The sequence below is a fragment of the Theobroma umbraticum genome, unplaced genomic scaffold, assembly GCF_002168275.2.
Source record: "Theobroma umbraticum cultivar Fairchild unplaced genomic scaffold, ASM216827v3 scaffold_4.1, whole genome shotgun sequence".
Classification (NCBI taxonomy): domain Eukaryota; kingdom Viridiplantae; phylum Streptophyta; class Magnoliopsida; order Malvales; family Malvaceae; genus Theobroma; species Theobroma umbraticum.
Window position 1 is genome coordinate 8,173,598 of NW_018397258.1, and position 14,385 is coordinate 8,187,982.

General features: G+C 32.7%; 1 protein-coding gene across 1 annotated transcript; it reads left to right on the top strand.

The window, feature by feature from the left end:
* Positions 1-2,020: 2,020 nt before the first annotated feature.
* On the top strand, positions 2,021-3,888 carry LOC110413982 (protein LIGHT-DEPENDENT SHORT HYPOCOTYLS 3-like). The gene is given in 4 exon segments (XM_021425030.2): positions 2,021-3,242; positions 3,244-3,284; positions 3,287-3,325; positions 3,328-3,888. Coding segments are annotated over 4 exon segments (555 nt in total). The 5' UTR covers positions 2,021-2,907; the 3' UTR covers positions 3,468-3,888.
* Positions 3,889-14,385: the final 10,497 nt, after the last annotated feature.

The window sequence follows — 14,385 nt, forward strand, 5'->3', positions numbered from 1 at the left end:
TTAAGATTAAAAGAAAAGTTATCAAATTTATCATCTATGTTTATATTTTTAAGGATTAGATGAGTCAAGATTCATCTTATATTTAAAATATAATATTTCCTTTTGAATCTTTCAAAAATAATTCACGAAAAGAGATCCTCAGCTTTTAGAGCTAAGATATCAAGTTTAAGTTGTAACATTTCCCATGCTTAATTTACAGAGATTTATAAGGGAATTTTTATGTGTTACTGAAGATTTCACAAAAGGATTTAAAAGTTTGTTGCAATGATTTGGGCCAATTACATTCCTAGAGTTCCTAGTACAAGTGTAGCTGTATCGAAGTTACTGCCCCGTGTCTTCCTTTTGCTTGAAATGAATGTCTACAAATCACACATTTCTATAAAGGTTTAACTTTATAAACTTTCAAAAATTTTCTGGTTATGCCAATCTTTATGATTTTAGGAACAGAAGGGCTACTGCATAATATCAAATATAAAACATTAATAATTTAATATGTGCCAAAAAGAATATGCATAAAAATTAATAAACTATTCATTTAACTTTTTGCAGATTTTAAACTCTAAGGTTTTGCAAGCAGAGAATTGGTGATGGCTCTATATTTATTCTCTATTCTCTTTTCATTTGATTTATTAAATTTTGTCTTTTTTGAAGGAGATGTATGGGGTGGTGGCATTGGCATAAACGGTGCAAGAAAACCATGTATGAATTTACAGTAAAAAGCCGTGGGTTTTAGTCAATTTGCTTTTGGACCAATTTGCGCCAATTTACTCCAAAGCCCAAGCCCCCCTTTGATAATACTAACACTCAACCATTCTATTTTATTTACCTTTTTGTTAAAAAGAAATCCAAAAATATCAATCTTTTTTTTTTTAATTTATTTTACAAAAAATTAAAAACAAACGTTTTGCCACTTAAATCTTCTTACGCCTTTCTAAGAAACTATAACATGCAAAATTTATTCATTTTGCTCTGATTTCTTCCTTTATTTTCCTTCCTACTTTGTGCCTGCCCTGTGCAATTAATGAAGCACAGCATTTGGTTTTCTTTAACAAGATTTTTTGAATGGAAGGTATATACAAAACCTTTATTTTATTAACAATAAATAAATATTACACTTCAATAATTAAAATACACACACATACACACATGGGGATATATTCATATTTGAATTCAAGATTTCATAATTATTAGTCTGTTGTTGTTATTATTATTATTATTATTGAAAAGATGATTAAAAGTAGAAGCTGGTATATATGCATGTGTTTGTAATCTCATGTTAAAATTTAAATTATATAAACAACAAATAAAAATTATTATGGGATGAGTAAAGTTATTATAATAGTAAAAGTGGTTACTAGAGGATATTCGTAGTGGCTTTTGCCAAGAAGTTGAAATCTCTGAAGAACGATCCTAACAGGACCTAATAATCATGGTTTGTGTTCTTCTACAATATTTTTTAACATTTCAATATTTTGCATTTAATTTTGTTTTGCTTGTAACATTTGTAAAAAAGCTCATACAAAAATAGTTAGAAGATAATGTTAATCATGCAGCTAATTAGTGGATAGTTGATTAGTCCTTGTAAGAGGCAAGTGGGGCTGCATGATCAGATCAGGTGTTCAAAATGGGGTTAAGAAAAATCAGAAGGAAACTGTTTATAAGATTTTTGCATAAAATCAATGAAGAATTTTGTGTTAAATAACTAAATGATACCCTTTGCCAAAACAGATTAAAAACAAATTTAAATGAGTTAAAGGATAACCTGGATGAGTACTTTGAAGAGAGAATTGGGCCGAATGCAAGTGTCAGAAAAGAGAACAAAAGTTTTATTATAGAGGGTTGAAGAAAAAGGGCGAAAGGGAAAATAGGCCAAGGGCATTGTGGTCAATGAAGAAGGAACTGTCATTCCACACTACAGGTTCAAGAAACAAATCATGTTATTCCCTTAAATTTTACCCTTCAAAACTTTTTCCTGTCTCCATCCCAACCTACTGCCTGACCCTCTATTTTGGGTTTTTTTTTTTCTTATTATTATTTTTCATTTCCACAACCCCTAAGCAGAGTTCTCTCTCTAAGAATGTCATCAACAATGATAAAAACCCATTAACAGCTGAAAGAGCTCTCTTTGTTTTACCTTCTTTTAGCAAAAAAATCCAATCACTTTGTAATATATTCCAGAAAAACAAAATTTCCACTCCACAGCCAAAGCTGTTGCTGCAAAAAACCTCAAGTTTTTCTAGTATTGCTCCAAACAAAGAAAAGCTCTTCTGAGCGAGAGAGAGAGAGAGAGAGAGGGAGTTCTCTCTCTCCTTCCCATCAATCTCATCAGATCATCAACCCCTCTCCCATCCCTACCCTATCCAACTCATAATAAAAAGTATTCATCTCCAAACTCTCTTCTTTTGGCTGCCTCTCCATTTCCATTCTACATCCTCAAATATGGAAATTCTCTAATGTATCAATCATTAATCAGCACTGATCAGCAGAGTCTTCCCTTCTTTATTACCAAGTATTTCTCTTTTTCTCTTCCTGACTGTGTTGTTTTCATATCAACAGTGACGTCTGCCAGAAAAGTAGACTTAGCTGCTGGCTACCTGAAAGAATTATAACAAACCACAAGTTTCAGTTCCTTCACTTGTCTTCAACAGTTTCAGCTTTGCTCTATCCCTCTCTCTTTCCTTTCCCTTTTGTTAGGACTATATTAGACTGTCTTATTGTCACTCAAAAGTGTTTTATCATCACCCCAAAAGGAAAGGAAACCCTAGTTAAGATCGAAAGTTGTTGGACGAAAGAAGAAAGAAGAGAAACATCCCATCAGCAACACACCAACTGGCCTTTTCGTACCCCAAAATTTAATAAAATCCAAGGAGCGTTCTAGTTTTGAGCTATTAAACCTGTGCACCCTCCATGGATTCAATTCGAGAAATGGATAGCTCCAACTCCGAAAACGCCAGCCTCAACGTTAGCAATAACGGTACCGCTTCACTGGCTTCTCCGTCTTCTCCGTCGTCATCTTCAACCTCGAGCCGCTATGAGAACCAAAAGCGCCGTGACTGGAACACCTTTGGCCAGTACCTGAAGAACCATAGGCCCCCACTTTCCCTCTCCAGGTGCAGTGGAGCTCACGTCCTGGAATTCCTTCGCTACCTCGACCAATTTGGCAAAACCAAAGTCCACACTCCAATCTGCCCCTTCTACGGCCACCCGAACCCGCCAGCCCCTTGCCCTTGCCCGCTTCGTCAGCTGGGGTAGCCTCGATGCTCTCATCGGCCGCCTCCGTGCTGCCTTGAAGAAAATGGAGGAAAACCTGAAGCAAACCCATTTGGGCACGGGCTGTGAGGCTTTATCTTCGTGAGGTTCGTGATTTGCAGTCAAAAGCAAGAGGGATTAGCTATGAGAAGAAGAAGCGTAAACGACCACCAGCTCAACAAATCCCAACTCTGCCACCAGCACCAGGTGCAAATTAAATATGCATCAGCAAAACCCCATATATGCAAGCAGTTTACTCTCTACTATGAGTAAATGCTTCTCCCTGGTTGCTACTTGCTTGATTTATGTGGGGTAGTTTTCTTTACTTTTATCATCAGTTATATGGTATTTAAGACAGTATATTTTTAGGGTAGTTTTACTTTTCTATGCTTTCCATTTGCTGTTAGAGTGTTAAAAAACTGGTAATGTTTTAGAGATTTGGGGATTCCTTGAATCTGCTTTTGATGCAAACAGTGTTAGTATCATCAGTAATGGACTAATAGTAGTACTAAAAAAGTCTTTCTAGGAGTGGTTGTACTAGCAGTTGTTGCCTAAGTGGAACTGAGAGCATCTAATTGCTCCTTGTTTTTTATGTACTTTGAATATTCATGTATGCCAAACCATATATATTTGCTGGTTTCATCTGTCTTCATATCTGTATCTCCCTTCCTTTTAAGCCCATTTTCTTCCCATTTCTTTAATGGGGTACTGGCAATACAGTCCCTTGCTGCTAAGACCTCCGAAAGAACTTTACATGAGGATCATGTGTCAGATTTGTCTAGTATTATAGTTGTTTAATGGCTTCCTTGCAGATGGTAGTCAGTTTTCATCTCTCTCTGCTAGTCTTTTTTTTTTTTTTCTGACTCCCCTTTTTCTCTCTTTTATTGTGTTGGCACTTTTACTGCTTTACTGTCTGGACTCTGGACTTAATCTAAGAACAACATCCAAACCTTTAAAGATTGATATTAGTTAATAGAACTAGCATTGTTTTCTTCCCTATTAATTATGTGATTTTGAATTTGAAATTAAGTTCGTTAGTGCCCAGAAAATGGTCGATTATAATATATGTGCTGATTGGCTAGCGCTGTCATTGGTGCTGTCATTTCAATGAAGAAATATGGCAGACAATGTTCATATATAGCTTAAAACACTTATACTTAACTAACGAGATTTTTCATTTTATATAGTCTGATGATTTAATATAATCATTAACCCTAATTAAATAGATGTATTCTAGTTGTGGAGATTCATCTTCCACACTTCCCTTATTTGTCAGGTCATTAGTTTGTGATCAGTCTGTCAACTATAGGGAGAGAAAATATGGAGTCAGTAAAATTAATTACACTCACATGAGCCTTTCAACAGCGAAATTTAATTCGAAACTTAAACGACTTTGATGTGGAGCAAAGACAGTGTTGTTAATTCTTCCAAGACTTTGCCATTATAGATGCTCAGTAGGATTACTTATACATGCAGTTGAACATAAAATGAGATGGGGAGAGCTCAAATAAACCATGACTAAAGATATGAGAAGGAATTTTCTTAATCAATCTGGCCGACAGGACACCTATGATTGCCTAAGGTTGGGTCATCCCTTTTCGGATTTTGTGATTAACATTTGGCTTTAAAGAATAATTGAGAAATTTGCCTCTAAGCTTGAATTGAACAAAAGAAAAAGTGCACCTAATGGGAGTGTTTTAGCCAACAAAGGTAGAATACTGCTAACATTGGGACGTTGGATAGACGCAAGACAACCTTCTTTTCCCTTTTAGCCAGAGCAGATCGAGATGACCTATATATGCAGGCCTCTTCTTATTAATTGTTTATGTTAACTCTATATATATATATGTATATGTAATTAGTCATAATATTTGTTTTAAATCATACAAAGGGACCCTTTGCGATAAAAAAAGCTATACAAAGCATTACCTTTCTGATGTCATCATACATATCTGGGATTGTGCCATTGAACTTTTATATCAAATCTATTTGGAAAGCTTAGGTATTTAATGACCAAACTCGATCATCCAAATATAAGAAATATCTAAGATTGAGTCAGCCGCAGTACTTAACCTTTTGTTTTTCCTTCATGCTATTGCTCATAGATAATTAATCTAGAAATTTTAAATTTCCATCTTTATAGTTACTATCTTTTCTAATTAGTTCTACAGTCAAGAACAAATTAGGAAATCTGGTGAGGTCGATGCTTGATGGTTTTCTCTTCTGTTCCTCTTCCTCCTTAGTCTCTTTAAGAACAAACAACTTGGCAGAATAGTTTTGACTGCACACTTGCGGAAATGACTTTCTCAACACATTTGGAATCTCTACCTATTTAATTTCTCCATTCTTTATTTCAACCAAATTAGCAGATTCTCTATCAAGATCTACTCCATCATGCTTTTCTATTGCATTGAAATTTTGCGATGTATGTTTTACTTTTTCTGACCATTTGCATTTGTAGAATCACTGATGTTTTGCTCTTTTGTTTTGTTTTTTTTTTAATTTTGGAGAAGTATTGAAGTCGATCAAACATCATTTTCTTTATTAGCTAGAATTGCTACTTCTGTAATTATCTATAATGTCCATCCCAACATCTCTGATACAATCTAATATATAGGTTCTACTTGTACTATATATGATATGGTTTCTAATTCCATTTTCATATTCTTCTGTGAAGCTTTTTATCTCTGTGTTGAAAGTTAACTTAATTGGTTTTCAGGGTTCTATGGATTAAGAAAATATACATCATTAACAAGAATAAACTTTTAATTATGCATGTAATCAATTTCTATAGCCGTATTAGTATCTTTCTCTCTGTATATAAGTCCATCTGCAATGCGACTTTACTTGGAATGCAAAAGCAATATTGGTCCTTCTGCCGGATGTTGTGACGTGACAAAAGAGTGAGCAAGAAAGATATATAATTTCCATCACCATATTTAGCTAAGAAGATTAAACTAGGCAAGAGTGGGGAAACTAAGGCCCGATCTACCTTATTGGCAATTACTACCTGTGAGTGGTAGTTTTTGTAATGAAGCATTTGAAAGTAATACAACTCTCAGCCATCCAATATATATATATATATATATATATAACCCTTTTCTTCATCTTGTTGGGGCGCATTTTCGGAAATAAATTGACTCAATGCTTTCCCCTTGATCCTTCGTAAAATGGATATTGGAGTTCATACCATACTTCTTTCATCTCTTCTAGCGCATTTAGCATATTTGTTTCTTTTTCCCCTCTGCCTAGCTCTTATGAGCATATTGATATACAATCATTTTTTCATTTTATAACTTGTCTGTTTTTCTTGTACCATTATCACTATGAACTTCAGCATATATAGCTGCGTGTACAAGCCAACTATGAATATACTAGAATCCTTGTACATTTTAGTATTCTAACTAAAGCTATCTCAGCGTTAAGTTCAGATCGTGTTGCTGTCCATTTTTTAGACGCATGCCTTCCCTTAATATCTTCATGGCTAAATTTTAGGAAAAGTCAGCTAGCAATAACTTCTTGATGCAATAGACCTAGCTCCATGTGCAATGCAATGGTGAAGAAGTGAAAATGGCAGCTTCAAGAATCATTTTGAATGACTAGAAATAGATTAATCATAAATTCTATGAATGGCTACATCATCTGAAATCAGTACCCTATGATTAGTGAAATCAAGTGCACGTCCACATAAAATAAGCTAGGAGATTTGTCCAACAAGCACTTCATGAGGTGCTTGTAATACCAACAGGTAAAAGTGTCGAAATTAATCAAAAGGTGGAAGTCAGATAGAGAAAAAGGGGACTTGTCATGTTCGTTCAATTGAGTTTGAGTGGATTGGTTTCTTGTTAAATTGTTGTCAATAGTATAGTGTACGTAGCTTACAGGTAAAGGCTAATTAACAACCAACGATGATTACAGCTTTTCCCTTCAATTTCCTGTAACTAGTAGAGTTCCTTATGTCTTTAAAACTTGGAATACATATAGAGACTAGAAAGCTAAGAAAAAAAATGGCGATACTATAGCAAGAAATTGACAAGGATCGGGATTCCGGTCAAATAAGCATATTGCAAATATATTAACTTAAAAATAGCCAAATTAATCATATAAATAGTAGGCTGAACCATGAAACTGTGGGCGTCCCTTGTACAAAGCCAACAAACTATTATTGCAGTAATTATTGAAAACTGCCTACGGCATATATTCATCATTCTCATGAGAAACCAATGCATACATACACGAGCGGAAACCAAAAATATAAAGGAAAAACACGTTAATGATGATTTTGAACATTGTTTCACTTTATGAGAGAGAAAATTTAAAAGGGAAAAAAATGGAGCTCTCATTGCCTAATCAAAGTCAAACTGATCAGCTGCGCAATCGACATAAAGCTATTCAAAAGGGGAAAGAAGTTTAATTTGTGCATGTTGCTGGACCTAAAAATGAGAAAAGTTGTCTAACTACAATGTTAAATGGTTTTTCGATATCTATGAGTAAGTCTGAGGAGGGAAACATGATTCCAACAGGGATAACCGACAATTAGACTAAACCCCTCGTTCTTGTTACAAATTAATTTCTGTGGAGAGAGAGATGAGTAGGATGGAGCTAGCTCATACATGCACAAGGTGCAGAACGTTCAAGCATATATATATATATACACAAATATATATACATACATATATATACACACACAGTTGGGTTCTAATAAATTTATAACTGTGTAATAGTATACCAGCGTTTTATACGCGCCGTTATTTCTTCCTCCAAAATGGGATTAACGCAGAAGACAAAAGAAAAAAAGTGGGGTGTTGCAGCATTTGTTGATTACTGATTTCATCGGGTGTCATTAATTCTACATATACCTTTTTGTTTTTCCATATAATTGTCTGCTGATATACCCTATAGCACATTCCCAGAAATTATTGTATTGAATATTTATGCTTATTTGTCTCGTCTAATGTACTTGTACCTCACTACGTGCATTCTCAATTCCCATCTAATTTTTTCAGTGTTAGATTGGAATTAATTTGATTAGATGGTCTAGGGCAACTTGGTATATATGAGGATCTTCTACCAAATGCCATGTTAGAATATATCTCCATAAAAATGTTACACAACAAGATTGCAATCACACAAAATTTCATCTTGATTTATGTTATACTTAGTAGCGTGTACGCATCAGACGACTACATGTGCAAATATGTGTATTTGTCCAAAAGGAAAAGGAAAAGGTATATTTTTGTGATTGTAATTAAGTAAATCAGCAAACTTGTTGAACTTGTTACCGGTCTTTCATGTTAATCCGTGATGGATGATCTAGACATTGAATTTTGCCTTTGTGGACTGTGGTTTTCCCACTTGGTTCAGGTACTGGTGCGTTGGACGAAATGACCAATTGAGGCTTGGGAAATTAATTTCTCTTGCCAAATCAAAGTCCAAAAAGAATATTATTAAAGTCAGAGATAGATAATATATAAATATATCCCACAACTACCAGTCCAATCTGTACAAAATGAGGCAATAGAAGCCAAAGTTGGCAGTAAGCCAGCCCAAAATTTACCTTCCCCATAAGGACTAGTTTGTGATTTATACTTTTGCATGCTATTTCTCTGAACAAAAGTTTCTACCCCAACCTGCAAAGGTTGACTACCCATTGCTCTCCCTTCACGTTTCTACAGTTCCGAATCTCACACAACTTTATAGCAACTCTTCTTGCACCGTGCATTAATCTCGAACTTCATTTAGAGAGAGAAAATAAAGAATCACAAGGCCACGTTTGACAAGGGATGAAATCAAATTCATTTTCTTGGCCGGGACCCATATGCCAACGCAAGTTGCAATAAGCTAAGCTGGATACTAGATATGTCAAATCTCCCCCCCCCCCCCCCCCCTTTTTTTTTTTTTTTTGCTTTTTTCGAACTGGAAATATCAAAAAACATATAAGAGTTTGCAGTATAAGTAGTCTAGAGCAAAATTAGAAGCTACAAAGTTAAATTTGTTGGACTTGCCCTAGCATTCATCTAGCAAAGACATTCTGCTGCTTTGTATTGTCATCCTTTGTAATAATGCAAAATCCTACTAGTATATGTTGGAAACCTTTCATCAAATTAAGGACTCATAATCATAATCAACATCAAATGTAAAGTGAGGTTGACATTAAGGGAATCAAGATTTCATGTTCATAGAGAGAAAATAATGTTTTCAATATTGATGAGGAAAAAATATAAATTTTTCAAAAAATAAAATTATAAAATTTAAAAACAATAAAAAAAATTATAAAATTTTAAAATTTTAGAAGACCAAGAACCCCTGCTGACCTCCTTCCTCCACTGAGGACATGTACATGTATATGGGTGGCTCATATCATAAGATTGAGCCGTGACCATATATTTCTCAATTGCATATTTATGTGCACAACCCATACATGGACAGTGTAGCTTGTCCTAAGTCTGTCTGCATTGATTCATGTACACGACTAATAGGGACAATTCCCCAAAGGAAAAAAAAATATATAAAAGTTTTCAAGTCAAACAGCCTGTATTGTGAATTTGGTGGGTCAAGTAAGGAAGGTGTGTTAACAGTGAAGGGATATTTCTTTCCTTAGCACTAATTGACTATGGTGGGGGAGTGGCATACAGCCAGATTTTCTTTTCCTTTGATAAAGACCTCTTGGCATGAAAGGCGAAAATGACATCGCATCTCTCTAAAATTAGTGTATCTACCCTCCTCCTCAAACATACCGCATTCAGGAAGACAATCCCCATGGCGTAAAAATTTTGGTACAGAAAATAGCTCAAAATCATTCCATGACAGAGAGATACGTATTTTGTACAACACACACGTAGAGAGATGTGTGATGGTACATTGCACTGGGGTTACATTACAATTACATGCAAACTGGAGGGTGGTGCTGCTGCTGGATACGCCAGAAATTAATTCAAACGAGGCAAACGCGTACGAGAATCCCGCATTCTACGGTCAATGTGATGGGACGTTCGATTTGACGAATAATAGAAAAATGGAAAAAACGGCAACAGCAGGTGGGACCCACCAACCATGCGAACCCCACGTGCACACCTGTCACCCATGTCGGCTACAGTCTCATTTCAATTTTACCCCAAAATGATCACTGCTTATAAAACAAAACAATAATGATAAAATTCTCACATTCTCAGATCCTCAAGCCACTCAGTCGCACCGCCCCGTTCACATGCATTCGTCTACGTGTCTGGATCAGGGCGTGCCATCCACCGGGCCTCGTTAGGAGTGATCCGTACCGGATAGTTGTCGAGTCCCCATCATGGCTCTTGCTTGTATTTTTTTAATTTTTAAATTTATATTTGGTTATAATTTTTTTTTTAAAGGAGGGCCTACCCTAGAGGGTAAAGATCTTAAGTAGCGGTAGGTGTGCATGGGGTCCTCTCCCGTCTGCCCTTCCACTTTAAGCGCTTCTATTGGACTTTTATCGTACGGGCCCCCGGTTTTTCCTTTGGATCTGATCATTTGAGGCTGTATTTTACTCGTACGATTTAAATTATTAACGTTAATTAATTTGCATACTTTAGCATTTTCTTTTCTTAATTAAACGTTATAAATTGATGTTTTGGTTTACGGAGGAATATATATATAATTTATAGTGATGATAATGCATATTTTATAAGAAAATATTTTGTATTATTCTATCTGCTTAATTAGATTATATTTCAATTTCATATACGATTTGGATAATAAAATTGTTACTTATTTTAAGTTTGGGTAAATTTTGAATAAATAGTTATAACATTTTATTTTTGAAATTAGATTATAAATAATAAATTTTAATTTTCAATGCTAAATTTATATATTATTTTTTGTTTATAATTTATTATAATAATAAAATATTTACTAAAATTTATTAATTATTTTAAATTTGATTTTAAATTTTAATTTATTTTTATGAGATATTAATTTAAATTTCATCAATAATATATAAAAAAATTAAAATTAAAATTATTTTTTATTTCGAGTTCAATTCTTTTTTAAAATATTAATAAACAATTCAGATACTAAATATTAATTTTTGGGCAAATTCAAATATAATAAAAATAATTATATATATATCGTAAAATTAACAAATAACCTCGCGTTACCATTCTTAATAGCGCACGACGACACGTCACATCGCTTTTTTAGCTTTGATATGGAACAGCATCGTTTCTGCAAGAATGAGATTCCCTGAGCTTGTACTGTTGTACTCACTTGCTCCTGTGAAAGCTATTTTACATTATGTCCTCTCCATCAAAAAAGGAAAAAAATACTGGTTAAGATTGTGTTTTTAGAAGAAATAATTAACATTATTAATTACACATAATCTCTGATATAAACTAAAAAATAACAATCTTTAAGAACATATATAACTCATTGATTGGAATTTAAAAATACTCTGAACTTGAAAACTAAAAATTTATGAAATAAGAGTTATACTTTTATTTATTATGCGTATAGCTCAAAATCAAATAAATTTTTATGTATACAAAAAAAAAAAATTAATGATCATAACATAATTAGTCATATAATTGTCAATAGTGCCATTTGGAGGTGTATTTATTCCATCACTCAACAAAGTAAATATTTATGATTCCCCATTTAACTTTTAATATAACTTCAATCAAGAATAACAGGTTAATAATTCTTATACATTTTCATAAAAAATGATTCTATTTATATTATTATTCAATTAAAAAATTTTGGTACAAAATATTAAGGTTCTGTTCGGTTCATTCCCTTTTATATCTTTTGTTTTTTATATTATTCTATAAAATAGAAAAGGCTAAAAATAAAAATATCAAAGCAAAACCTAAGTAATAAGGCATTAAGTCTCTGCTTAATTCACACTTTTCGTTAAAGGACATGGTCATAAAATTTAGGGTAAAATACTCCCATCTCATAAGTTTTAATTAAAATTCTAAACGGGTTTATTAAATTTCAAAATAGATATTTCATTTTTAAAAAATATCTTCTGCTAGACACATAAGTCTAGCTGTTAGTTAACCATTAGTGTTTCTATTAGTTTGATGGTGAGACAATATTGAAAAGATAATTTTATTTTTTATTAATTTTAAAAATTATTATTATATGATTTTTATTAATTTTTAGATTTTTCTCAAAAGAAATTATATAATAATAATTTTTTAAATTAATGAAGAAAAAAATATATTTTAATTTTTAATTTTTTCTGTTAACGATGTTTACATTTTTAAAATAGAGTGTCTATTTCAAAAACTAATAAACTTATTTGAAATTTTGATTAAAATTTAAGAAAATGAAAGTATTTAATTTTAAAATTTATTTTGAAGACTTAGTATTGAAAGATCACTTCATAATTAATTTTACCATCATCATCTGTGACCAACAAGCAACCATATTTATAGTATATAAATAGCTTGAATTGTTGGTGCAGGTTTTGTTTTTCTTAGGAGTACTTCCAGCCTTGTTCTCCTACTGATTCATGGTTATAAATTATTAATAAATTGATCTTTTATAAATAATTGTGGTTGCTAAACATAAAATGAAACTACTCTTTTTCTTTCTTAAGCTCAGGGAAAGCACTCTATTCTATATATGTAGACGCACACGCCTGTAGTCCGTGGATACCATCTCTCTGTAGTTGTCTGTGTTCTCTTGACATGCACAACTTTTACAGAGTCAAAGGGACTCAATTAATGGCCAAGTACGCTCATCTCTTAAAGTATAGAACAAATTTTCAAGTTTATTTGCATGCCCATAAAGATTACCAAAAAGAGCTCCCAGCCAACAAGCCTTTGGCTCAACGGACTATGTTTTTAATTTAATATATTAATTGATGTGTTTCATATGTAGCCAATAAATTGTAATCACTCATTGAATATATTTTCGGGCAAAATCCTGGGAATTATATATATATATATATATATATTAATATTAATATTTATTTAAACTTTTGGAACGTTGATTATTTGCAAATGCAGCTTCATGGAAAGGGTTGTCTTGACCAACATTGACTTTTATTCTTTCTTAATTACTTTTAAATCCATACATATATACAATCGAAATCCTACATTTCTACCCACATATCGAAAAAAGTAAACGTTTCTCCCAAGTCCAAATCATCGTTACACCTTCCTAGCCTAATATTACTGGGTTTAGACTCTCTGCCTTAGTCTTACAATGAAATTAGAACATGAAAATAATATGTTGAGATTCTTTCGACTCAAATTCTAGTTATGGTTGTCTATAATTATCTTGGTTAGAAAGTTTCGTGGTAATTAAATTTTTTTTCTTTGGTAAATAAGTTTAGGGGAGAAGGATTTTTGTCTTGACCTTATTGTTCAATGGATACTGATTTTATAGGAAGATTCATTTTTTATCCCCAGATTTTCTTGTTTCATCAAGGAGCTGATATTTACAGTTTTTCCCGTTTGATGTGTTGGTTGAGGCCTGATCATGCATCAAATACATACAGAAATACAACAAAAAATAAAAACGAATAACATTATACCTTACTCTTTTCTAATATCTCTTCCATGCTAAATTGAGTATAAAAATAAATTAGTAAATAAAATATATGATCAGATCATATTATCTAAATAACAAAGATTGATGAATCTTTTATTAAATCACCAAAATAGCCTTCAAAAGCTCAATTAAGTTAGCCTGGCTATTACAAACCAAAGTTATCAAAAGAATTATTGTGCAGCTTCTAACGGTAATCTACATCAGAAAACCTATTTCTAAAGATTGCAAGGACAATGCCTTGAAAATGTATTAACAAAAATGAGTTTCATAAACTCAAATTCCCACACAAAACCTTATGGTCGAACACTTTGAAAAACTAATTGAAAGAAAATTTATTTTTCTCTTCACAAAGGGTACCTAAGGAAGAGAGTTTTTAAGTGTGTCATCACTTGTGTTGGGAGGTTATAGCAAGGTATTTATACCTTGAATTAATTTTAAAACCTTAATTAGGTCAATTACATAACTTTTATTTAATTACAAATTAATCCAACAACTTAATTAAACAATTTAATTAATTCCTTCAGAAGCGTATAAGTTCTTATTTAATTAAGTTCAATAACTTAATTAAACAATTTAATTAAGTCCTTGAGAAACTTATAACTTCTT